The 26,977-nt window shown below is 45.7% G+C and overlaps 2 protein-coding genes across 6 annotated transcripts in view; one reads left to right on the top strand and one right to left on the bottom strand.

The window, feature by feature from the left end:
* Positions 1 to 24,189, top strand: part of ERG28 (ergosterol biosynthesis 28 homolog) — a 34,327-nt gene extending 10,138 nt beyond the window's left edge. For both annotated transcript variants that reach the window (XM_035261117.3, XM_054240225.2), the window contains exons 5-6: positions 20,855 to 21,062; positions 22,702 to 24,189. In XM_035261117.3, the coding sequence (XP_035117008.1) occupies positions 20,855 to 21,062; positions 22,702 to 22,777 (284 nt within the window). In that variant the 3' untranslated portion in view covers positions 22,778 to 24,189. The remainder of the gene's footprint in view (positions 1 to 20,854; positions 21,063 to 22,701) is intronic.
* Positions 2,583 to 26,977, bottom strand: part of FLVCR2 (FLVCR choline and putative heme transporter 2) — a 61,906-nt gene continuing 37,511 nt past the window's right edge. For 2 of the 4 annotated variants that reach the window (XM_002754126.6, XM_009006358.5), the window contains exons 3-10: positions 25,568 to 25,708; positions 16,461 to 16,528; positions 15,118 to 15,221; positions 10,835 to 10,945; positions 9,542 to 9,647; positions 9,333 to 9,444; positions 8,730 to 8,785; positions 2,583 to 4,347 (exon numbers count right to left, since the gene is read on the bottom strand). In XM_002754126.6, the coding sequence (XP_002754172.2) occupies positions 4,276 to 4,347; positions 8,730 to 8,785; positions 9,333 to 9,444; positions 9,542 to 9,647; positions 10,835 to 10,945; positions 15,118 to 15,221; positions 16,461 to 16,528; positions 25,568 to 25,708 (770 nt within the window). In that variant the 3' untranslated portion in view covers positions 2,583 to 4,275. The remainder of the gene's footprint in view (positions 4,348 to 8,729; positions 8,786 to 9,332; positions 9,445 to 9,541; positions 9,648 to 10,834; positions 10,946 to 15,117; positions 15,222 to 16,460; positions 16,529 to 25,567; positions 25,709 to 26,977) is intronic. The other 2 variants (XR_013521424.1, XM_054240223.2) reach the window with 2 other exon arrangements.

Genomic DNA, 26,977 nt, shown 5'->3' with positions numbered 1-26,977 from the left:
TGTTTCCTCCTAAAGAAAAAACAGATCCTTGAGAGAGCAGAGACAAAAAATAGAACTAGGCAGCATAGATGAAACAACTGCATGACAAGAAAAGAAGACAACTAAATCCCAAGGGGAATGCACTGGAATGGACAGATGCTCTTAAACACTACCCAGAGGGCCTCCCCGGCGGGACCATCATACACAGCATGTGTATCCAAAAGGCCATGTGTTATTTCAGCAAATATGTGTTGAGTGCTTCTCCATGCCAGACATGCGGGAAAGAGAAACGAGTGACACCAGCAGTGCCCCTGCCCGTGGGTCTTACGTTGTAGTCAAGGTAACCGAATCAACAAGCCAACACATCAATAAAGAACTGCAGATAGTGATAAGAACGCTAACAAACACAAGGTATTTTGGTCAAGAAGGAATGTGGGGTGGGCACTGGGGAACCATAACTTAGATAATCAGACAGTCATCCCTGAGAAGAAAGGATTTTGGGGTTTTTTTTTGTTTTTTTTCTGTCACCCGGGCTGGCGTGCAGTGGCATAGTCATACCTCACTGCAGCCTCAACTTCCTGGGCTCAAGCGATACTCCTGCCTCAGCCTCCCAAGTAGCTGGGACTATAAGTGTGCACCACCACCCAGCTAATATTTTGGGGGGTGGGAAGAGATGGTGTTCTCACTATGTTGCCTAGGCTAAGAGGTGGGATTTGAGCTGAGATTTGAATGCCCAGGAGTCAAATGTCTTGAGATATGGAGCAGCTGTTAGAGCAGAGGGAGCAGCAGCTATAAGGCAGAAATAGTCTTATTCAAGGAGTAAGAGCTATGTAATCACAGCATGGTGACGAGTTAGGAAGTGAAAGAAAAGGTCAGAAAGGGAGGCAGGGGGTTTATAAGGGTGTGATAGGAAGCTTGATGTATACCCTTAATACATTGGGAATTCTCTTATTAGTTAAGGCTCATTAGGTAAAAGGACAAGACTTACCTTAAACTAGCTTAAACAGTGAAGATAACTGGCTCATATAACTGAGAACAAATTACAAGATGATAAGCTTCAGAAGGGTTTGATCAAAGACTCCAGCTCCATTTCTCTACGATTCTGCCTACCTGTGCTGGCATCCTCAGGCTGGCTTCTTTTATGGTGCCAAAGTTGGTTACAGAAATTCCAGGCTTCATATGCCCAGAACACTATATCTAGGAAAATATCTCAGTGGAAGGAACTATCCTTTCTTTACTTGCCAGCTATATTTAGGAGGCAGTAAGAAAAGCAGTGATGACAGTTAACATGGGAATGCAGATCCACAGAGACCTCTTATGAAAGGAGTGAATGAAAACATTGGATAATTTAGGTCCTCTGAGCATGTGTCATAGAAATGTGATTCCAGACAAGTAGTGGCAGGATCCCAAAGTATCTAAAGAGGTGTATAGTTAGAGTATTTAGCAGACACTATGGATATTAGATTTTTGTGTGTGTGGAGACAGGGTTTCTCCCTGTTGGTCAGGCTGGTCTCAAACTCCTGACCTCAAGTGATCCACTACTTCGGCCTCCCAAAGTGCTAGTATTATAGGCGTGAGCCACTGCACCGGGCCTTTTTTTTTTTTGAGATGGTATCTCACTCTGTCACCGGGCTGGAGTGCAGTGGTACGATCTTGGCTCACTGCAACCTCTGTCTCGCCGCCTCCCAGGTTCAAGTGATTTTCCTGCCTCAACCTCCCAGGTAGCTGGGACCACCACGCCTGGCTAATTTTTGTATTTTTAGTAAAGATGGGGTTTCCCCATATTGGCCAGGCTGGTCTCGAACTCCTGACCCTGTGATCTACCCGCCTCGGCCTCCCAAAGTGCTAGGATTACAAGCATGAGCCAGCCGGCTGAATATTAGATTTCTTAACAGCCCAGGCTTGGGTACCTTCCTAGATCATTTAAAAGAGAATCATAGTATTGTTTCTCCCCAACTAAGAATTGCTAATAAATATGGTACTAGAATGCCACAGGCATAGTACAACTCTCTAGGGAAAAAAATGTACAGAACACAGATAGTAGCAGCTTATCCATTCACTAGGTGATCACGACTGGGGAGGGATGAGTGACAGGAAGTTGGACATTTCAGAAGAAAACTGGGAACGCAGAAAAGCAGCTACTGGGACTGAGCAGTGAGCCCCAGCCACAGCAAGCTGGGGTGTGGCTGGGTAAACAGAGAACAAACATTTCAACCACCCTTTGAAGCCGAGCCAGAAACAACAGTGGACTCGCTCATAAGCAGTCCACATTCCAGTGTGTACCCACCATGGAAAGAGGTCAGGGTCATGTGCTGGATGCTGAGTTGCAGCCGCCCCCCGCCCCCCACCCCACCATGTAGGCAAACAGTAACCTTTATTTACAGCCTTGTCTTTAAAAAATATCCATCCCGGATGGTAACGTCTGGCAACAGTGAGATGCTCCTGTGGAAGGCCACAGTTGCTGCTCCTCTAGCCTTACATGCACCCCTCCCAGCCCAGTCCTTCCCCACACCTGAGACACGGGCCTCGGGAATGTGTGTGTGACGGTCTTGTACGGACTTCCAAGAGCCATCTCTGCCCCACCAAATGATAAGGCAGACTGCTTTCCAAGAACTTTTTATTGCCTTGAAACGTCCGATCTTAAAAATAGAAAATACAAATTATGTTTTTAAAATAAAGCAATAGGTTTGGTAAACATTTTGTTAATACATTTTGAAGGGTTGATGAGTAAATATCTTTCTCCTTATCAAAAAGTAAAGTACACCCTCACCTCTCTTCCATACTAATTCACTACTTCTACCAAAAGCATGAACTTCTTTCTTCTATTACATACAGCACATTCCTTGCATCCATTGCTTAAATCTCTACAAACACACACACACACACACAGAGACATACACAAACCTGGCTCCTCTCAGGCAGTGGCCCAGGCACTGAAGTACTACAGCCAGGTCAGGCTGCCCAGATACACTGAGGCCAGGGCAGTGGCTGGAGCAAGACAGCACAGTGGTCATGATCGCAACTGCCCAATGCATAGGAGAAGTTACCAAAATCTCATTTTTAGGAGGTATTACGAAAGCCAATGAGCACAGCCAGACAGCAGGCTAGATAGAAAAGGAGATCAACTTGAGTTGATTTAAAGAGAATCCCTTTAAGTTTAGAACGTCTGATAAAGATTATTACTCAAAGCAGGTGGGATAGGGGTTGGTGGTACAAATACTGTCCCCAGCAGAGGTGAGATAAGCTTTTAATTCTATCAGACTCAATTCCCATTTCAAGGGGGCACCACCTTTCCTTCTACCCCTTCCCTCTTATCTCTCAGAATCAACTTTGGATTGGTCAGAGTGGAATGAATCAAGATTAGTTTTTAGTAAAGTTTAGAGTAAGTTGGCTGGGATTACCCTGCCTTGGAATAAAACAAGCACTTGGGCTGATGGCTGAGATTCCCAACACAGCATTGAGATAAAGGCATCAGAGGTGATGTGACACACAGAAGTCCCTGGGGAAATACGTCTGTAAAAAAGAACCTTCCCATTCCCAACTCAAGCTAACAGAGCTTCCAAACGTGGGCCTCCACAAATACACTCAGCAGGTAGCCCCCAGAACGATCACACCTAGGTAGTAGCCCTCCCAAGTAGGTGTCTCCATCATGGCCACAACAAAGTCCTTTGTCACGTTTATTAATGTTTGGTTTGCTCAGCTCTTAGGAAAAAGGGTTTGGAGACAGACCCTGTTAGGCCAGGAGAATTTAGGCCCACAAGTCCTGATGGAGCTGTTCTGATGGAGTTCTAGTGGTGCTTCCTCTAGAACTCAGCAGTCAGTCCAGTGACCCAGGAGATGACCCCTGGCAGAGCAGCTTGCCCCTTCTTACAACTGGGCTTCATGAGAGGCTCTTAGGACACTGGAAATTTCAAGTTAATATTCTGAATAAGCCCTCTTCCTATGATAATTTTGCAGGCATTGTCCATGAAGGATGGAGAAAAAGAGGGAAGGCAAGAGACCAAGCTGGGATTGACTCCACTATTCTCTGCCAGCCTGTCCCAACACCAACTCCCATAACCTTAAGTGGGTGGAGGTGGGAATCCAATTTGCATTTGGTGAAAAATGCAATTTTCTCCAAGTAAATCATCCAAGCTCTTACATGGGTTCTAGGCGGAATAGGCCATCCAAGCCACAGATAGTCCTGCTGGTTCCCTCCAAAAACTTCTCTAGCGAAGCGCTTTGTGCTGGCGGTGAGAGCTGTGCTGAAGGAAAAGGTGGGGTGTTCATGTTCCCTGAGTTGTCACCACCTTCCTCTCAGAGATGATCCTCTGACACAGCAGTGGGCAGTTTGCTGCTGTTGCTCTCTTCCTCCTCTTCCTGGAGTTTCTACAAAGCAAAACAGGCAGCCCTGTGGGTAAAGGGAGAGGACTCCATCCTGGCTGGAGCAACTGCCTGTCTGTGACTAATCAGTGCAGAACAGCAGAGCCAGGGGCCACTCAGCATCCCAGAGACACAGGAAAGAGAACAAGAAAAGAAGCAACCAGCCCCTGCTATAAATGCACTCACAAACACACCCCACCCAATGTCACAAGGTCATCAGAGGGAAAAAGGGCCAGCTTTCTATGATGTCAAGGCCACCACAAACTGAGTGCCCCTCTTCCAGGCTCGCTCTTGGGATGGAAACAGAAGCAAAGCCCCTTTTCCTTCCACATTCTCACAGCTAAAAACTCACCTCGACTAGCCATCAAATCACTGTCCAAAGTGCCACGTCTGCAATTCCCTCAAAATTTCCAACAATCGCCATTTGGAGGCAGTCCCAGGGTGAGGAATACAGTTTTTCTTTTTTTTTTTTTTTGAGACAGAGTCTCACTTGCTGCCCATGCTGGAGTGCAGTGGCACGATCTTGGTTCACTGCAACCTCTGCCTCCTGGGTTCAAGTGATTCTCCTGCCTCAGCCCCCCGTAGCTGGGATTACAGGTGGGTACCTCCACGTCTGGCGAATTTTGTGTTTTTAGTAGCGACATGGTTTCACCATGTTAGCCAGGCTGGCCTTGAATTTCTGACCTCAGGCGATCTGCCCAACTTAGTTTCTCAATGTGCTGGGATTATAGGCATGAGCCACCACGTCCAGCTGAGTATACTATCATAATGAACAAGCAGTAGATGCCAAGGCAGCATATATAATTGCATATATAAGCTCAGTGGCTTTAGCTTTCTAGGGGACGGATGGCACAGGATTCATTTACAGGAAAGTCTTCTAGATCATATTTTTAGGTGGGTTTGGAATTACATATGGCCTGGAAATTATCCTGTGGAGCCCCTAGGTACATGCTGCCAACCTGGGCCACTGTCTACTGTTTTAAGGACTTCGTCTGTGACATCAAGGGTTCTTCTTCACAAGAAGGCCTTGGGCACAGCACCACATAACCAACACCACTCAAGGGCTAGAGGACACACACAGGGCTAAGACAGAATCCAGTGTCAAGTGGACAAATGGTGCTTTCTTCCCCAGGGAGTGTCTCAGTGTCTGTTAGTGGCAGTGGCAACAGCTGTAGAAATCCAACCTTCCCATTCTCAATCTTCATAATACTCGGCATCAAGTCAGCCTCAGCCATGAGGAGTCATCATTCAGGCAACTAACAGCCTATTTCAGTCACTCAGTCTCCCCTCTCTCTGACACACACACACACACACACACACACACACACCACCTGCCTCCTCCAAAGCCGTCATCACAATCACGAACAGAAAACAAGTTAGTGGAGACAGAAGTGCAACTACTGTATGTGCTAGAAGAAAAACGGAAACCCAAGCCAGTAAGATGCTCATAGTCAAGGTCAATCATTACCCCGTCCCAGAAGTCCTATCTCTTTTTCCCTAAACTATACATCTCACTGATTAGAAAGAGCAGGTCTGGCCAGATCTGCTGTGTGCCCAGTCTTCACCTGGCTCCAACAATGAATTTGTCTGCGGGTCTCTGAGTTATAATGGCTGCCATGGGGTGTGTAATGTCAGGGCTCCAGAGGAGGGCTGCTCTGTGATGGTCTGGCTTCCTTGCTGGTGTTAGCCCAGCATGACTTTCACCCCACCCCCAATACCAAGCTGCCACAGGTGCCAGGGAGGCTACAGACACATAGTGAATTATCCAGGGACACAAGAAGGTGAGCACCGTTGATCGGAACCTAAGGCTCCTGTTCCCGCTCAGCACTTTTTCTAGTACCCCACACTCAAAGAGAGTGAGCCAACAATTGTACCTTGATTAACAAACCTGGTCTATGTGCACAAAAATCTGGCTGCAAGAATCATGAAATAGCAGAGCAACTGAAATATTGAGCTAAATGGAAATATACAGTAGACATGAGCTTGTGGTAGAACATCATAGTATAGAAATTTTATCAAGCTATACTAAGTAAGCGAGCAGAGTAGAAAACAAAATATACACAAGCGTGTCCATAGACTACAACACTGGAAATGCTACTAGGTTATCTGTGGGAAGCAGGATTATAGGTGATTTTGATTTTCTTTGTTTGCCTATGTCTGCATACTTTATAACAGGTTATAAAGTAAACACAGCAAAATCTCATCTCACTTGACACAATATGTCACGTTCCAAATTGAAACCTTTCACCAGGCACCTTTTCCCAGGCTCACTATACATATATTTACCCAAGTGTACCAAATCGTTCCTCTTTTTTCTTCCCCCCAGAGACAGAGTCTTGCTCTGTCATCCAGGCTGGAGTGCAGTGGCACGATCTCAATCCCAGTAGCTGGGATTATGGGTGTGTGCCACTAGCCTGGCTAATTTTTGTACTTTAGATGAGATTTCACCATGTTGCCCAGGCTGGTCTCAAACTCCTGACCTGGTGATCTGCCTGCCTCGGCCTCCCAAAGTACTGGGGTTATAGGCATGAGCCACCACGCCCAGCCAGTTTACCAAAACATATGTCTCCTTGTACACAGCATGGGTGAAAGCCCATCTCCATGGTGACCCTATTGTGGTCCTCAGGCAGAACTAAAGAACATCATCCCTGCTATAAGGCCCTCCTTGTCTCCCCAGTGAATTTCCTATTCTAGGCCCCTCCTACCACATGCTTGTCTGCTGCTGCCTGCCAACTCTAGAATGTAATAGTAAAGACCTAAAGATTATCATCTATCTGCCAACACAGATCCTTAAGACACTAAAAATATCCCTAACAGATATCTCTTGCCTCAGAAAATTGGCAAAGATTTTTCAAAATGAAAAATACTCAGTGTTGGCGCTCATATGACTGCCTACTGCCTAGCAATATACATTGCTAGTATTCATAGTACCTTTCTAGAGAACAGTTTAGTAAGACATGTCAAAGTCTTTAAAATGGGCATGACCATTGATCCCTTTCTCAAGGAAATATGGTACTTGAGAATATGCACAAAGATTCAGCTTCTAACATATTAATCACAATATTATTTGTAACAATTCAAAACAACCTTTAATGTCCACAGACAGGAAAATTGTTAAATAAATCATGACTTATCCATATAAAGGAACACTATGCAGGCATTAAAAGCATGTTGTAGGCCAGGCACAGTGGCTCACTCCTGCAATCCCAGCACTTTGGGAGGCCAAGGCTGGCTGATCATTTAAGGTCAGGAGTTTGAGACCAGCCTGGCCAAATGGCGGAAGCCCATCTCCACTAAAAATACAAACATTAGCTAGGCATGGTGGCGTGCACCTGCAATCCCAGCTGCCAGGGAGGCTGAGGTATGAGAATTGCTTGAACCTGGAACACAGAGGCTGCAGTGAATTAAGATTGCACCACTGCACTCCAGCCTGGATGAGAGCAAGACTCTGTCTCAAAAAAAAAAAAAAAAAATGTTGCAAAAGACTAGTTGCCTGATAAAGTGTTTGCAATAAGTGAGAAAAGCAGACAGAGTTTCATTTCTGTTTTAAAATATTTGCATTTATATACACATATTCATATATCTCATGTGGATACAGGCACGCAGAAATCAATGCAAAAAAAGCATCTCATCTCTAGATGATGAAATTACAGGATGATTTTTAAATTTTGTACACTTTTCTATATTTTTTACGTTTTCTACCAAGAGCATGTAAGTTTATTTTTAATTTTTGAATATCCTACCTTTACTCTTTCTCAGATTTGAAATTTCTTTCATCATCACTCAGATTTGATAGCTAACATTTTGTTTAAAGTGGTTCCCAGCCAGTTAGAACAGATGAGAAACACTTTTCTGTTCTAGGTCACACTCCTGGTCCTCCCCTCTCCTACCCCAGCTCCTGCTTCCTGACTTGTCCTTTCTTTGGCTCCATTTCCATGGCCCTGCCTAAGGAGTTGTCACATTCCAGGAGAGCCACTCCCTTGAGGCCACCACCTCCATGACAGATGATGGAGCCAGGCTTCGCCTTCCTCCCCAGCCATTGACTCCAGGCTGAAAGCAGTGGAGCCAGAGCCTCAGGACTTGGCTCAGGACAAGTCAGGGGCACTGCTCGGCTGACTGTGACAACCCTGATAAGCTCGGGATGAGGTCGGGGCTCCAGGAAGAGGGTAGGAAGTGAGAGAAGAATCCAAAAAAGAGTAGCAAGAAAGCAATGGCAAAAACATCCACCAAGGAAAGCCTTAGGATACCATGTGTGAGTGATGAGCTGGTCTCCCAGCTATGACAAAACCAGACCCCATGGGATTTCTCCCTGTCCCACCTATGTTGCCACATCCTCACCAAAAGCCCTGGACCCTGACCTCAGCTCCACAAAGCTCCCACATACTCACATTCTCAGGAGTTTCTTTGTTTGCTTTCTGTCTCCGGAGATCTGCCTTAATGAATGCTAAGGTTGATAGAGTGAGAAGGAAGAAAGACAAAAACACAGTTATAACGTTCATCCAAGAGAAGAAACCTTCATTTCCTAAGGGTCACAGGTATCCCAAACTTACTGCAGATATTCAAGAGAGCTGATGACTAAGGGCACCATCAGCCAACTTGATAAAGCCCGAGGATCACTGCCGTCCCTGACAGGCAGAAGCCAATAATGGCCTTCACTTGTGGATCACTTATATTTGCCAGGGACTTTGCACGCATTGCTCTAATTATCCTCATTTTACTGATTAAAAACTGAGGTTCCCAGAGGTTGGTCCACTTGCCCAGGGTCAACAGCTATGGAAGTCAGTTTCACAGTCTGGGATTCCAACATGGTCCTCTGGCTCCAAAACCCATGCTCATTCTACCAAGACAATGTGCTGCCTCCTGAACAGATTCCCCAACAAACCCTTCCCTCTGTCCCCCTACATAGGTACTCCCCATCTGTCGCTTCATTGAGACACTGGGGTCCCAAATTGGCAACCTGAGCCTCATCTCACTCTCAGGCTCCAACTCACCAGTGAGGGCTGATCCAAGAGCAAGGAACAGACACAGGAAGATGTTCCCAGGCTTGGTTCCATAGTTGTCAATAATCTGGCCCTGGGAGATGGTGAAAATGATCCCAAATACCTGGAAAGGCATCCCAGTCAACTAAGCCATGAGGAGAACTGAGCTGAAATGATACAATGTCAGCCCAGCCAGGAAACAGAGGAAATACGAGCTTTACCTGTGCAGATATGTTGAGGAGGCCAGAGGAGATGCCTTCTGATTCTGGGTACGTGAGCTCCACGGCAAACTCAAATCCCAGCGGGAGATAGCCAGTCATAAAGAAGCTGAAGTCCAGACAAGAGAAACAAGGGGATGAAGAATTTCCAGAACAAGAGGGATGGGGAGCCCACCTCCTCCCTTAGAACTCCCTTTCCTGTTTTGTTTCTTCCCGCCAAGACATACTAGGTCTTCTAATGATCTGGGCATCCTCTAAGTGGTCATACCAATGAGAGGGGCACCCCTGAAGGCCAGGAAGAAGTTCACAGGGAGACCTTGTACTTAGCAGGCCTCTGGTGTCCCTTGCTGCTTCTCCATATCGCCATCAGTGACAGCCAGAGTGAGCATTTACAGAAGGGGCAGGGATGCCTGGTGTGTTCAACCTGCAGCTGAGAGACTATGTCCTGGGTACACATACTCTGTACTGGTAGTGGGAAGTTCCTGGATACTGAGCAGCATCTCCATGGCTCCCTGGGACCTGGAAGGAGGAACTTAGAGTCCTCCTTATTTCCATCCAGAGAGCAGCCAGCTGAGGACCGAGTGCCAGCGTGCGCTCTCTCCCTCTTTCTCTCTTTCGTATGCACATGCACATGCAGACACACACACACACACACACACACACACACACACACACACACACACTCTCATATATTACCCTTAGGAAAATAACTGGGAGGTGGAGCTGAACAGAGACTCCTGTGAAAGAGGTATTGTTTCCTCATACAACAGGTCTAGACAATTCCAACTTTAATTTCTTACATTTGCACCACACTTCTTGATGCTTTCATGTCATCTTTCTCAATCTTTCCAACAACTCGACAAGGCAGCCACTCCTATCTTCCTTTACAGATGAGGATATTGAGGCTCGGAATGGTTAAGTGCTGTGCCCATGGTCTAACAGGTAGGCAGCAGCAAAACTGAGAGCAGGACCCGGAGTCTCTGGTTCCAAGCCCTGTGTACTTTCCATAATCCCATGTTGTCCAGGCAGAAACTGAAAAAGACTCTAAACAGGTTCTAGCCTCCGAGTGGTCATGAAGGGTATGCTTCATGCTTCGCTCCATCCCAAAAGAACAGAGAGCCCAGGCTGCCTTTGGAAGTGCTACAAGTAGTCCCAAGACCCCTGGGCACCATGTCCGTATCTCCTGAGGTCAGTGAGAAGTCAGTAAAGGTATCAATATTGCATCCTAGGATGCTGGAAGCTCTAAGAACCATGCAAATGGTGTTTTCTAATAAATAGGCCAGAGGTGAAACTTACCCCATTGTGCCAGCAGTGATGAACACTACCCACAGGTATCCCAGGTTCAAGGTAAACGTGTATACCAACATGCCCACTAGAGTCATGATATAGACTACCAGGGTTGTCTCCCTACAAGTAGAGGCAAAAAAATGGAATCAAACATTTCTGACTTGAGTAGCCTCATTCATTCATTTGTTCCACAAGTATCTATTAAGTATCTGCTGCATGTCGAGCCCTCTGCTATGTTCTTGGAGTTTTGTTTGTTTTGTTTTCAGAGACAGTGTCTTGCTCTGTTGCCCAGGCTAAAGTGCAGTGGCATGATCACAGCTCACTGCAATCTTCACCTCCCAGGTTCAAGCAATTCTGGTTCCTCAGCCTGCTGAGTAGCTGGGACAGTCATGCGCATCACACCAGCTAATTTTTGTATTTTTCATAGAGATGGGGTTTTGCCATGTTGGCCAGGCTGGTCTTGAACTCCTGACCTCAAGTGCTTCACCTGCCTTGGCCTGCTAAAGTGCTGGGATTACAGACCTTACAAAGCCAAGGCCTGGTCTTGTTCCTTGGACATTTTCTTTCATAGAACTTTCTCTCCATGAGGATGATGGACACTGATGGACAATGATCACACAAAAAATTATTTAATTACATCATGATCAATGCTACAAAGGGTAAGACTAATAAAATAGGAAGCCCTCCTATGATATCTTTGTTCTTTTTCTGTAGAACCCACTCAACCATATCAAGCTGCCCCTTGTCAGGTCCTGGCCACAGACGAGAAGGGCAAAGCCCTTTCTCCTTCTCCCATCCCTTACCAGAGAAAAGAAAAACAGGACAAACAGCCATGGTGAAGTCCTGGCGTTCGGGACTACCCCAAGACAATTCTGCTTGTCTGCTTTATCCCAAGACCCATGACAGTGCCGGGCAGGACTCTCTGTCACCTACAAGTTCTTCCTGTCCCTACTTGAACAGACCCAACAAAGCTTTTTCTGTTGAGTCTGAATTACTCCACTCCAGAGAGCAGGAAATAGGAGAGCATATTCTCTTGCCCTGAACTGAGTACTTGACTTCCAAAGCCAATGTGATAAACCCTCCCTAGCTTCGCCCACTCCCTGTTACATTTCCCTGTCTTGGTCCCCTCAGGAGTCCCATCAGCAAGTCCTGGTTTCTCTTTCAGGCTCACCCTTCTGTGCCCCTCCAGCAGTTCTCTTCCCATGTCGCCCACCTAGGACTCTGCTGCAGTCCTGACTCGTGCAATTGGACCTGCATTCTTCTCCCTGCACTGCACAGCCCTCTGCCTCCCTACCATGAACATCAGGACTCAGATGATGAAAGCTTTAAAGCCTTTCTTTTCTTTTTTTCTTTTTTTGAGACAGAGTCTCACTCTGTTGCCCAGGCTGGAGTGCAGGGGCATAATCTTGGCTCACTGCAACCTCCACCTCCCATGTTCAAGCAATTCTCCTGCCTCAGCCTCCCCAGTAGTTGGGACTAGAGGCACATGTTGCCCAAGCTGATTGCCAACTCCTGAGCTCAGGCAATCCACCTGCCTTGGCCTTCCAAAGTGCTGGGATTACAGGCATGAGCCACTGCACCCGACCTTTAAAACCTTTCTTTATACATCACACCTGAAGCCAGAACCATGGTGGAGGCAACAACTGGCACCCTATGGTTGTGTCAAACTAAACCCTACATCCCTTGAGTACCACATTCTGTGAAGCACTTCGTATGCATTTATTATTTCAATTCAACCTTTATAAAAATCCTGTGAGAAATATATGACGATCTCTCATTTTACCAGTGAAGAAACTGAAGCTCAGGCCACTCAAGTTACTTGTCCAAAGTCACCAGCTGAATAAATGCAGAGCTGGGATGTGAACTCAGAGTGGGATTTGAAATCTCTGCCCCTTCTGCTATTGCATGCAGGGATGATGATGCAACACGTGGTTGCATCTTTGGAAAAGCTCAAAGTCAGAGTCTCCAAAGGATGCTACTTCCACCTGATGCTTCAAAACAGCTGCTAAGGGTAGAGGAGCTTCCTCCTCCTTTCATGTTCCTCCCTCACACTCCTCCCACAGACTCTGCAGAAAGTGATGTCATGGACACCAGTCTTATTGATTATCCCATAAGTTCACCAGGATGAAGCTTTAATCATAGCTTCATCCTAAACCACTGACCAGTTTAGAAAAACTATTTGTAGTCCCAGCCTGAGATAAACCTCATCACCCAGTTTCCAGCCTCCAAACCAAACTAGACAAATCTGGAGCCTTAAGGTGATGAGGACCGGCACTGAAATGATGGGATCACAGAGCTCTTGTTCCACTGGGAGTTGCCCTTCTCTACCTGGGTAGCATACAGGGAGAAGAATATCTCATGCTGACCACTAGATTTAGACATCATGTGACACTAGGAACTGGTGACATCTAGGTTCTGAAGAGGGCTGAGAAAGTGTCCTTCCCAGTCCTCTCATATTTTCTAATTCATCTGAATCATCCAACTGCCCATGTCCCAGCCCAGCCAACATTCCAATCCCTCCCTCCTCCTGCCGCAGAGCAAACCCTGGGAAAAGGGACACTGCTATTCAGTGGTTTGGGAATGGCCAGTCCTCACCACTCTTGTGTCTGGCTGAAGCAAGCAACTAACAGATGGCAGCGTGAGGTGGCAGCCAAGCTCCGCCAGCAGTAATTAAGCAGAGCCAGGCTCCTTGTTGCCACCTCCCTAGGGATGGTCTCAATTGGCCTTTCTTCAGGCAGCCAGAGTGAGATCTGGTCTGACCAGAGCCTCACAGAAGTGGGTTTGTGTGGTGGAGAACAGGGTCTGCCACTGTCTGTTGCCTGCAGACACTGGGAACTTTGAAGGCCTTGACCGAGCAGCCTGGGACATTGCCTTGCCCCAGTACAGTATAACCTAGCAGCTGCCCCGCCAGCCAGTGCTAAACTGAATACCCAGTGAATGGGGAGCACTGGAAAATCACAAGGGAAGGATGCTGAGGGGCTGTTCCCCAGAGCATTTCCTCCAAGGCCAGCTGCTGAATTGAGGTATCCAGGTTGCTTTATACAAATGCAGATTCTTCTGCCGATTTGGCATCCATGGGGGGACTAGTGGACTGGCGTTCACTAAACTCTTTTAATTTTTCTTCACCTATGTTCACACTGATAAACCTTTTTTTTTTTTTCTTGAGCCAGGCTGGAGTACAGTGGCGTGAACTCAGCTCACTGCAACCTCCGCCTCCGGGGTCAAGCGATCCTCCTACCTCAGCCTCCCAAGTAACTGGGACTACAGGTGTGTGCCACTATGCCTATCTAATTTTTGCTTTTTTTTTTTTTTTGAGATGGAGTTTCGTTCTTGTTGCCCAGGCCAGAGTGCAATGGCATGATCTTGACTCACCACAACCTCCACCTCCCAGGTTCAAGAAATTTTCTTGCCTCAGCCTCCCAAGTAGCTGGGATTACAGGCATGCGCCACCATGCCCAGCTAATCCTGTATTTTTAGTAGAAACAGGATTTCTCTATGTTGGTCAGGCTGGTCTCCAATTTCCAACCTCAGGTGATCTGCCCGCCTTGGCCTCCCAAAGTGCTTGGGATTACGGGCATGAGCCACTGCACCCAGCCTAATTTTTGTATTTTTTTAGAGATGAGGTTTTACCATGTTGCCCAGGCTGGTGGTCTTGAACTCCTAGACTCAAGAGATCCACCTGCCTTGGCCTCCCAAAGTGCTGGGATTACAGATGTGAGTCAATGTGCCTAGCCTGATAAAACCTTTTAAGATAGCTCCAGGCTCTTAGAAATGCACTGGGCATTCAGGTCCAAAGAACATTATGAAATGTACCAGCGAGGTATAAATAATTGGAAGATAATATACACTGCAAACTGGAGAAAGCATAGAGCACCTTGGTTAACCCCATGGGGTCCACAAGGTGCCATGAGAAAAGGGCAGTGAAATCACCTCCTCCTTATCTCCATTCTTTGAAGTTTCCACAGACTTTCCACTGCTGAAAAGTTTTTCCCATTCATTTTCATTTCTGCCGCTTTCACAAAGCTACGTAGAGAGTGGGGAGGGGAACGAGGACTATGCTAGGCCTTCAAGTCCGGTAGCTCTCATCTTCCTCGGATCCTGTGGGGATCTTAAGAAGGGCATAGCTTCCCTCATTTGAGAAATGAAGAAACTGAGGCTCAGAGAAGACAAACTTGAATGACCTGCTTGGCCACTCAGATCTCCACACAATGTCTTGGAGCCACATTGCTTATGAATATGCCATTTCAAAAAATAGGTCCCCGGTTCTCAGTCCAAGAGGAAAAGTCACTTACTTGTAGGTTTTGGACCTATCCAGCCAGATTCCTGAGAGCACAGCCCCAAGCATTCCTGCAATGACGATGGTCAGGCCAATTCTTCCAGCATTCACTTCTTCCCCCTGGGGAAACCACAGCCCCAACGATCACCCAGAGATGGGACAAGACCCAGGAGAGAGTGCAGTCACCATGGGGTGAAGGAACAAAGGCAAGTAACTCAGGTTCCATCAGAGTCAACATTCGGAATGGATCAGGACAAGATGGCCTGTAAGAAGATGGCTTAGGAAAAAATTCTAGAATAACTACTCCTCCCAGCAACATAACTCTGACTGTGTGTGCATGATATTGGATGCCGGAGTGACAGGGATGAACCAAATTTGTTCTTAGAACTACTTTTAGGCAAATTTTTTTAAAAATGTAAACCTTACAACAACTCTTCTATCTTATCTGTCATGATTTCCATTTCACAGATGGGGAAATTAAAATGTATGTGTTAAAATTCCCATTCTTGGTTTTTTTGAGCTATCAGTGCCAAAAAGAATGGAAAGATAATCATTATATATTGTTTAGTGCTTACTATAAGCTAGGCACCATGCCTAAGGTTTTATATCCTTATCTCATTGCCTCCTCATCATTCCCCATCATAAGGTTAGGAATCAGTCTTCACCATTTTGCAGATGAAGAAACAGGCACAATGAGATTAATTTACAAGCCCAAGGTCACAAGACATATGGTAAGTTCAGAGCTAGGATTTGAACTCACGCCTTTGAACTCCAAAACTAGAACACTTAGCCACATAGCCTACCACTTCTGCAAGTGTAAGAGCCTAGTTCTTTCAAAAGATGGTTGGATCTCTGTATTCCTAACTCCAGGACCCTCAGTTTTCCATTCCCAGCAACCAGCCCAGCCCTCATGGGTTCTGGAAACATTTAAAATCAGAAATAATTTCTATATATATATTTGCCAACTGTGTTGCCAAGCACTGTTGTATAATAAATACGTATCTCATATATAATTATATATACATATACATGTGGCATTATTTACTCTCTGATCCTAAAAAGAATCTTGCAAGAAATAATTATGCTTCTTTTGCAGCAAAAAAAAAAAAAAAAAAAAAAAGAGAGCTCAGAAACACTAACTATCTTGTCACATTATCAAGCCATTACACAGTTTAGTGCCACCATAGCAGCAGGGGTTGAGATCTAGGGCCATCTCCTTCCAAATCCCAGAAGCATACCACAATATCACGCTACCTAGAACTGGGGGGAATGAAGACTTCACCATCAGCCAAGCTCCTGCCAAGACAGACTTAGAAACGTATCATCTTGAGGTCCAACATGCTTAGGGAAGTCCCTTACCGGGTAGTGCCGGATGACCATGCGATTCAGCAGAGTGGACAAGGCATAAAAAGCACCAGCATTCAGACCTGAAGGAGGGAGTGAGAAATACAACATTAGGGTCAGCTTTCTTCTGGGGCCATTGCTAACTTCTCCCCCAGCAGCTGCGGGGAGGGTGCAGGCAGAAATCCTCATCCCCATTGCCACTCTGAGCAGTAGAGAAGAAAAATCCAGGGAGGTCTGAGGCTACTCTGCAGTTTTCTCAAAGAAATACTTCAAAACAACCAAATGTAACCATTTAGTCTTTCCTTAGCCATGCCCCGTTGATCTCTGATCCCTTTGATTTGCCATGGAAAATAGACTCCCAGGGCAGAATTATCTACATTCTTCTTAAGCACTGGGTAGATCTATGGGGTGGTCAGTAGGACTCCTGGACACATTCCTCCTCCTCCTGATGACCCTGCTCCTGTTGAGGCTGCTCCAGACCTCTGTCCCCTGATGCCACTCCCTTTGCAGGTAGTTTCTCTCCTCTTTTTCCAGTCCTCCTCCAACTTTCTTTGCTGATTCAATGTCACACAAAATCTGTTACATGAAACTAGAAGAGACCCTAAAGAGCATTCGGTTGACTCTCCTACTTTACACCAATTCATTCACCAAAGGAATGGAGCACCTAGGATATGCTGTGAAGGGCAGCATCCGTAGTGAATAAGGTCATTTGGCCAAAGTCATACAGCAAATCAGTAGCTGAGACTGGAATCGACCCAAAGGAGAAAAGGCCTCCTGGCCTCCCTTCAGTGATGATGACAATGATGACAATGGCAGCTGCACATACCTATGGATTAGATACTTTGTAACAACCCTAGAAAGTAGGTAGTATTATCATCACCATTTTATAGATAGGAAAGATGCACACACAGTTAAAACAACAAATACAGTCAGCCCACAATGCCCAACAGGGGTCTTTCTAACTTTTACTAAACACTGAGGCTCACGAGACAGCACACTCAATATTAGAGTCACTTGGAAGGGTGTAAGTCAGGACATGTAGCTTGTGGGCAGGGCAGCCTCAGGAGTTCCTCTTCAGTGGAACCAATCCATAGAACCCCAGTCCATACAGCCTTCCAGAAGTTACTCTCTTTCAGATGACAGCTAAGGTGCAATGAAAGGTGGGTATGGCAACCACCCTGGATGCCTCACAGGTGCCACTGTTACTTGTAACAATTCTGTAGGCGTACCTTCCAGGGGCCCCATAAGTGACAGGCCAGTGAAAGGAGTCACTGTACTCAGGGAAGCACAAAGAATGGCTTCCCACAAGAATGAATAGGTCTCCCTGTCTATTTTTTATCACCAGAGGGCATTTTTATCATAAGCAATGTTGCCTAAAGGTAGTTGACATACTCCCTTTATATGGTTCCCAGGAGTGAAAGATACAAAGTTAAGCAAAGGTCAAATTCTCCTGCAAAATGGGAAAGAATTGCTTTGCAATCACACAGGTATTGAGTGATGGAAATCGATTTGAACCCAGACCCTGTGGCTCCAGAGTTCTTGATCTTAAACACTCTGCTTTATATCCTCACAAAGCTGATTCTCAAATTAGATTTCTCCATCTCAGGTCATTGAACAATTTCCTCATGTCCCAGCCTCTCCTAGCAGGTCACCCCAGGGATGCAACAAGGTTGGGCTTGATGCAGCTTCCTGAGCAGCACAGAGCACAGGGCCAATAAACCCGGATGTATCCCCGAACATCGCTACAGCTGTCAGGCTGATGGCTGCAGTGATCACGAGGCTCTCAGCAACGTCTCATCCAAGCAGCATTCCCATCTAATCCTCATAGCACACACTCAGGCACTTAGAAAGTCCATTTCCGAGTCAAGAGGGCCTATAAGGAGACATTCCTGAAAAGCCAAGTGAGGCAGAGTGTGGGAAGGAGAAGAAAGAAAACAGTCTCCTCCCCTCTTCCCATCTCTCCCACTCCTCTCTAAGCCTCTTGGCTGCCTGACACAGCAAAGGGCAAGGAATGTTCCAACTCAGGCTTAGCTTCAGGTGGAACAGCTGCTCTCCTAACGGATAAGCCAAGGAGGGCAGAATCCACAGAAAAAGGAGGGAAATTATCCAGAAGGACTGGGAGCAAAAACTATACCAGTGCTTTCATGATCCTGTTAAAGGCCTGGGGAACAGAGTCCTGAACAGGTTGACCCATTCTGTGGAAGCTGAGTGGTTTTTCTGGGGTTCAAAGGTTTAGGGAAATAGTTTCCAAAGTGTGGTCTCTGTTCCATCCCAGACCTACTGCAGCAGGAACTCTGGGAGTGAGGCCCCCCGCAATCTGCATTTGAATGAGCCCCCCACCAGGTGATTCTGATCATAAGCAATGTTGGTGGAAGCACCGGCTCCCTAGAGCAATGTGGTTCACCAACAGCCATTTTTGCTCCAGGCCAGACAGGTGACTGAATCGGGGCTAGAGGGGACCAGGAGGGAAGGAAGAGCAGAGGTTCATCCTGGAAGGCTGCTGATCTTCTCCACTGTTTCTGCAGCCCCACCTTAGAGGAATCAGGAGGTTGTGTATGTTTTCTGAATCCATCTTTGGTCTAGATGTCCCTCCCCATATTGTCAAAGGTTGCCAGACATGGTTAACCAGCATAAGTTCACTCTACTGCCCAAACAAAGGAGTTGGGCATCCCACACAGAAGGGCAGGAATGAAATGCATGCTCCTTCCTGTGCGTGAGTACCTCTTACAGGAGTACAGGTGACTGCATTCTATTCAGGTCTGATCATCCTCAGCAAGGTGAGCCTGCTGGGCCAGGGAAGAGAAAATGTAACCTCCCCTGAAAGGCCTGGTCATTCCTGGAATCACTCAGCTGGGAGAGGTGCCACTTACTGAGGAGGCAGGCTTTAGAGAGGCAGAAAGGACTCTGTCCACATTCTGAATCTCTTTCTTTCCTTTGTCAAAAACAATTTTTTTTCTTTGTGAAAAATGTTTGGGGGTCTCACTACATTTCCCAGGCTGGTCTTGAATCCCGATCCTCCCGCTTTGGTCACCCAAAGTGCTGGGACTGCAGGTGTGAGCCACCAAGCCCAGCCCCAATAACAATTTTATTCAAATTGCGCTCTAGAGACTACTGGCATTAGAATTCCTTAAAGTTTAAAAATGCAGATTGTGAGGCCCTACTGTAGACCTACTGAATCAGAATCTCTTGGAATAGGGCCCAGGAATCTGCATCTTTGGCAACAACAACAACAAAAAAAAAACCTAAACATTTGTTAAAACGTCTGGAATTTGAGAATACATGGCCTTCAAATACAGAAGATCAGGTGGAAGGGTTAACAGGGAGGCAGCTGGGATGGAAAGAGGCTTCAAGACCCACTACACAGCTACCCCAGAGGATCTCAACTCTGCTGCAAGTCAGAATTATCTGGAATACTGGTAAAAAGCTGATTCCCAGGCCCCAACCCAGACTTTCTGAATTTGAATTTCCAGAAATCTATGCACACATTCAGTCAAGCACCCAGGGGATCCTATCATCAGGGAAGTTTGGGAAACACTGACCCCAGATCACATCTTTGGGGTTTGCTTACTCTGTGTTTTCCTTTAGTCCTTGTTTTAAAGAGCCAGCTTGACCTTGGCAAAGCTCCTGGGAATCCAGAGAAGGATTTTATGCCCACTCTTCAGCCAGGATTTTAGAGGGGGCATGAAGCCCCCTCCCTAGGCCTATGTAGGTAGAACAATGATAAAGCACTGAGAGCCCCAAGGGAAGGTGAACCTTGGGATATACAAGTTGGGGCTCTAAGTTCAGATGCCAGGGGCACTGGAAAATTATTCAGAAGCCTTCTGAAAATTATTCAGAATAATCTTGCCTTCAGCAAGGCTGGGGGATAACTACAGAAAAAGTATGCACTTTGAGTATGGCATTTTCTAGAAGAGAAGACTTTTCAACAGGGCAGTTGTTATGCCATTGATAATAAGACATTAGAGGAGGCCATGTGAACGCAAGACCCAGAGCCACAAACAGAATGTAGCCAAAGAAGGTTCCTTTCTCCCTCTCACCCCACTCTGTTGTGAAACACACCAAAGACACTTGCAGACAAGTGGAATTTCTGGTTCCTTGAGTCTTCCCATATCGCCAAAGTTGAAAGAGAGAGGGAGGGTGTTTTACTGGCAGTTTCTTACCAATGTGAGATTTCAGCAACATCAAGCATAAGCCCAGCCCCTGCATCTCTTTCCTTTTAAACTGAATTGCCAGATTTTGTGGGGGGTGGGGGAGGGGAAGCAAATAAATAAATTTAAAACAATAATACTTTAGTATAAATATGCCACAAATATTGCATAAGACATATTTATATTAAAAGTATTTGTTGCTTATCTGAAATTCAAATTAACTGGATGGCCTTTATTTTATCTCTCAACCCTACCTCTAAGGGTGTAGCCAGAAGTCTAGGGAAAAGCCAGCAACACTTGGACCCTTGATTTCCTCCAAGGCCTTCAATTATCACTGTACTTCAGCTCTGGGCAGTGGACTCATCAGCTTGGAGAATCACTTGGAAAGCCACGACAAATACAATACAGGATGGCTATTCCTACTCTTAGTGGAATCTGGTTTGGACCAAAGAAGCAACACTGGAAATCAGTAAGTTTCCTGATGCAATAGCAATCTGGAGGCATGCCATGTCTTTATTCTCAACTGCATTAAAAGCTTTCATTTCCATTCAGAACACTCCAATGGGAAGTGCCATTACTGTTTTCTGGTAGGGGTGGAGAGTATTGAAGAGATGAAAGGTGGGTAGCACAGATGGGTGAAGGCGGTACACTCAGTAACGGGCAGAGCTGACACCAAAACTCAGACCTCTCATTTCTTATGAGCCAGCTTTGAACTTTTGAGTCCAGCACTCAAGGCTCTTAGCCCAAGACATATCCACCCATATCCAATACATGTTCCTGTGAAATGCTATTGTCTGTTTGATTCCTAGCTACATACTCTTTAAATGCATGTAATTCAGAGCTAAATATGAACACTACATGTACAATGTAAAACGTATGAACCAATTTGTCTTCAAAGCCCAATCTGAAACTGCAAGGGGATTGGGAGGACTGGGATGATTCTGAAGGATTTTGAAGCATCAAGTTGAATTTATACAGGGTATTTTTTAAAACTTTTTTTGATGGAAGGCCAAGGTGGACGGATCATCTGAGGTCAGGAGTTCGAGACCAGCCTGGCCAACATGGTAAAACCCCATCTCTACTAAAAATACAAAAATTAGCTGGGTATGGTGGTGGGTGCCTGTAATCCCAGCTACTTGGGAGGCTGAGGCAGGAGAATGCTTGAACGTAGGACACGGAGGTTGCAATGAGCCAAGATCATGCCACTGCACTCCAACCTAGGCGACAGAGTGAGATTTTGTCAAAAAAAAAAAAAATTGTTTTTATTTGTTTTAATTTGGAAAAAACACAGTAGAAGAAAGCAAAGATTAACAGTTGGAGTAAGTGCCTATTGTTTTTGCCCTATGGGCAGGAAATTAAATCTCCAGAGCCTCAGTTTTCTCATACATAAAATGAAGTAAAGGGCTTATGTCATGCGTTTGTTTTGAAAATTAAATGAAATAATGCATGTAAAGCAATTAACATGATTCCTCAATCAAAAATTTTTTCCAATATGTGATTAAGTCTAAGAATCATTTCCTTGTTGGCAAAGAGCCCCATATGGACATCACATTCTCCAGAGTTTCCTTTCAGCATTTTCAGCCAGCCTCTTATTCACCCCAACTGTTATCACCACTGCAGGCACCTACAATGTTAAGCAGTGCCATTGATTGTTTTCAACAAATGCCCTGGCAATAGAGCTCTTCCCACTGAACAAACTCCATGTCAGATCAAATAACATGTCCCATGAATAGGGCTTTTCTGGGGACCTGCCAGGGAGGTCAATTAGTAATTCTCAGGGGTGGAGCTCCAAATTGACTTTGCTCCCTCCAACGGCTGCAAGGCAGTTGGCTCTCACAGCCCCACGGCTGCGAGGCTGATGATGTCACAGCCCCACAGCTGCGAGGCTGCTGGCTGTCACAGCCCCATGGCTGAGAGGCTGTAGTAGTCAAGGCTACTGCAGAGCCTGGGAGAAGGAGATTGGAATAGGGTAAGTTAAACCCCATAATTCTTACTGATATTTAGCCATTTATCTTGAATAAATGTTGTTTGGATTGTTGCAAGCCATCTATTAAACGTTCTGAAAAAATTCATTTTGCCATTTTTTGCCATTTTTCTTGTTTTTATAGAGGAGCAGATTTTCTAAGGTCCTTACTCCACCATTCAAGAAGTGCTTTCTTATCTATTTCCTGGGTTATCATGTAATCAGATAGATAAGAAAAAGAGTCCAGAAGTACAAGATGAAAACTACACTGTCAGATTGAAGACTATGTAAGCAAGCAGCCACGCAAGAGGAAGGAGGAGGAGTAGCTTTGCTCTCCACGGCATGGCGCAGGCTTGAGCCCTTCGATGACCAGGAGCAACAACGTTCCTGGTACATTTTGTTTCTGTTTCTTATTCTCATGGGTCAGTGACCTGGCTCTAATATCAACAACCTCCATCACTGAGGACCACAGCCTTTGGAATGAGACCACTGCCCACTTATCACATGGTCACTATTTTCATCCATAGAAAATATTTATGAAGCACTCATCTGCCCTAGAATCCCAAGGTAGGCCTCAAATATCCTCCGTTAGTTGCAACAAGGTTTATGGTGGTCAGAGGTCTACGCATTCACGATATCTAACCCTAGCAAAAGCAAAAGCTCTTAGAGTTATGGAATCTTGAGTCTAGAAGGGACCCCAAAAGTCATCTGGTTTCACTATCCATCTTTAGTCTGAGATTCCCTAAAACATTCCCACCGAGTGGTTAGTCCCATCTATACTTGAATACCTCTCAGTGATGGGGAACTTGTAACTTCCTTAGATGGACGTCTCTAAGCTTTGGAAACTTCCTCTTTATTTTGTGGATGAATGGGGAAACATACTCAGAGAACTGAGAAACCGGAGGAAATGAGGAATGGAGGACCAAGACCTTAAAGATGAATCAGGTTATCTACAGCTATTCCAGATGAAAGGTCACGTATGCCTGAAAAATGAGATTGCCCCTCTTACAGGATGAAGCCACCTCTTATCTAGTGTCTGAGCAGATAAACATTTTAATTGGGATAAAATGTGCTGATGAGTCTAAAATTAAACCCTGGCACAATCCTACGAAGGAACATCAACAATTCCAGAATTGGCATTAAGAATGCAGACTTTGGGCCAGGTGTGGTGGCTCATGCTTGTAATCTCAGCACTTTGGAAGGCCGAGGCGGGCAGATCACGAGGTCAGCAGTTCAAGAACAGCCTGGCCAACATGGTGAAACCCCGTCTCTACTAAAAATACAAAAGTTATCTGGGCATCATGGCAGGTGCCTGTAATCCCAGCTATTAGGGAGGCTGAGGCAGGAGAATCACTTGAACCTGGTAGGCGGAGGTTGCAGTGAGCCAAGATCATGCCACTGTACTCCAGCCTGAGCGACAGAGTGAGACTCTGTCTTGGGGTGGGGGGGAAAGCGGACTTTGGAGTTACACAAACTTATATTGGAACTCTGGCTCTGCCACTTGAAAGGTGTGTGGCCTTGGGCTAGTTATCTAACCTCTTTCAGTTTAGTTTTCTCATCTGTTAAACAGGGATGATTTTAGTGCCAACATCACATGGGTGTACTGGAAGTTAAATAAAATCAGACATGAAAAGTACCTGGCACATAGAAAACGCGATTACTGTTATAAAACAATACTTCTCAGTGTATAGGCAACATGAAGCCAAGGCCACCTGGGGTTTCACTAAGAATAAGTCATGTCAAACCAATCTCATTTTCTTGTTTCATATGGTTACTATACATGTCACACAGTTGCTAACTCTTGGTTTTAATCAAACTTTAACAGGTGAATTAAATGACCAAATGTAGGCGGAATAGCAATAAAGGTGGGTAGATATGTAGCAACTTGGACTAAGGGTACTAACTAATGGTTGGCATTCATCTGGAGGACACTTTTTTTTTTGGAGGACACTCTTTAAGGGAATGCCATGAGGCTCTGTCTTTGCCCTACTCCCATCCAACATCTTATTACAGGCTTGAAAAAAAGAAAAAGAGAGTGCCATGCTGGGAAAGGAGGCCACCACATTAGCATAAAGATTCCAACCTATCTTGCTAAGAGCCAAGCAAATGAAATGAAAGAGAGATGTTGTGCATTCAGATAAAACAGAAGTCAATTACAGGATGAGGGAGGACAGGTTGAAGAGTGACTCATGTGGCAAGACACATATATGCATGCATTCATTCATTAATGAATTCAGTAACTATGGGAATAGTCATCCGAGGCCGGCCACTGCTGAGGAGCTAGAAAGATGAAAAACATAAATCCACAACCTTAGAGAGTTCAGTCTAATATGGAAATAGATGTGCAATTTTTTTTTTTTAATGATAGGTGTTAAGATGTACAAGGAATAGGCCGGGCACAGTGGTTCACGCCTGTAATCCCAGTACTTTGGGAGGCTGAGGTGGGTAGATCACAAGGTCAGGAGATCGATACCATCCTGGCCAACATGGTGAAATCCCATCTCCACTTGTAAAAATACAAAAATTAGCTGGGTGTGGTGGCACACACCTGTAGTCCAAACTACTCAGGAGGCTGAGGCAGGAGAATCACTTAAACCTGGGAGGTGGAGGTGGTGTTGAGCCAAGATTGTGCCACTGCACTCCAGTGTGGTGACAGAGTGAGACTCCGTCTCAAAAAAAAGAGAGAAAAGAAAAGAAAAAGATGTACAAGGAATAGAATGGTAAGAGAGGGAAAGTCACCTACTACTGCTCTACAAAAGTGATATGGAGATGAGACTTGGAGGACCAACAGGCATTAGTTAGATGACCTAACATGGGAAGAAATTATTTTCTAGGTGGACTTTACAACACATGCAGAAGCCCTTGGGCATAGCTGGGTCCTCTGGATTGACCCTAAACAACAAATTCACATGCACAGTTGGGATCTGGAAAGAGTAAGACGTGAAGATACTTCAGGCCTCTCATCTAACATTTCCAGTTCAAATGCCTTCCTAGGCACATTGGCACCTTACCGTAGGTGATGACGAGCAGCACAAAGTTGAGGTTTTTGAAGAGCCGGATGATGGAACTTAAGTACGAGGTATCAGGAGAGGCCAAGGCATAGCTCAGGGATTGGGCCCTGCTGGGGGGATATTTAGGCTTCTCCTTGAACACTGAAAGTAAAGAAACAGAGATGACTGAAAATTCCCATGGTCCCACTCCAACAGAGCTGGTTTCACAGGGGTGAAAGCTGCTCCGTCATCTGAGAGGAGCTAAGGCTCCCAAAGGAAATATTAATTCTTAAATGAACCCTTTCCAGCCCCTCTCTTGAAGCTGCTCCACATTGTCTGAGGCTGAGTGATTGGTCCTTTGATACATTTTTCCTTTTCTTTTTTTTTTTTTTTTGAGATGAAGTCTCACTCTGTCACCCAGGCTGGAGTGCAGTAGCATGATCTTGGCTCACTGAAGCCTCTGCCTCCTGGGTTCAAGCGATTCTCGTGCCTCAGCCTCCTAAGTAGCTGGGACCATAGGCATACACCACCATGCCTGGCTAATTTTTTTTTTTTTTTTTTTTTTGAGTTTCGCTCTTGTTACCCAGGCTGGAGTGCAATGGCACGATCTCGGCTCACAGCAACCTCTGCCTCCTGGGTTCAGGCAATTCTCCTGCCTCAGCCTCCTGAGTAGCTGGGATTACAGGCACGTGCCACCGTGCCCAGCTAATTTTTTGTATTTTTAGTAGAGACGGGGTTTCGCTCTGTTGGCCGGGTTGGTCTCGAACTCCTGACCTCAAGTGATCTGCCCGCCTCGGCCTCCCAAAGTGCTGGGATTACAGGCGTGAGCCACCACCCCCAGCCCCAATTACTTTTCTTAATGACCGCTGGAAGGCTGAAATCACTGGATGCCCCAGGCAGTGTTCAAAGATCAAGGAATCTCATAGTAACCAGCAAATGAAGAAACACACCAGCAACACATGATGGAAAAGCAGCAAAAGCTAAAGCACTGGGATTGGTGAGCCCAGTTAGTGGCTTAGCACCACAGCTCCTTCCAAGGGGAAAGGAACTATGCTGCCCAAGCTTAGCACAGAGCATGGCATGCAGCAGCTGATAAATATTCCCTGAATAAGTGAAAGGGGTCTTATTCTGCAGAAAAAAAATTTAGGGTCCATTACTAGTTTCTCAAAGGCTGAATCAGACCTCTGCCGCATGACAGAAACAAGATTGACACATGCTTCTCCAGGAGCAGACACTGATTTGAAGGGCTGGAGCATCACAGCAAGAAAGCCAATCCCTTTGTATAATATTTTCAGTACAACTGGCATGATCATTTCGACTGTACAGATTGCCAGTCCATTTTCTAGGCGGCAGATTAGTTTAACTAGTTGTTTGGTTAAAGTGATTCCCCTATTAAATCCCAATTAAGTACCCAGGAGTGGTGGCTCACGC

The sequence above is a fragment of the Callithrix jacchus genome, chromosome 8, assembly GCF_049354715.1.
Source record: "Callithrix jacchus isolate 240 chromosome 8, calJac240_pri, whole genome shotgun sequence".
Lineage (NCBI taxonomy): Eukaryota > Metazoa > Chordata > Mammalia > Primates > Cebidae > Callithrix > Callithrix jacchus.
Note: the sequence above shows the minus strand (reverse complement) of the source record. Positions and strands in the feature narration are given on the sequence as shown.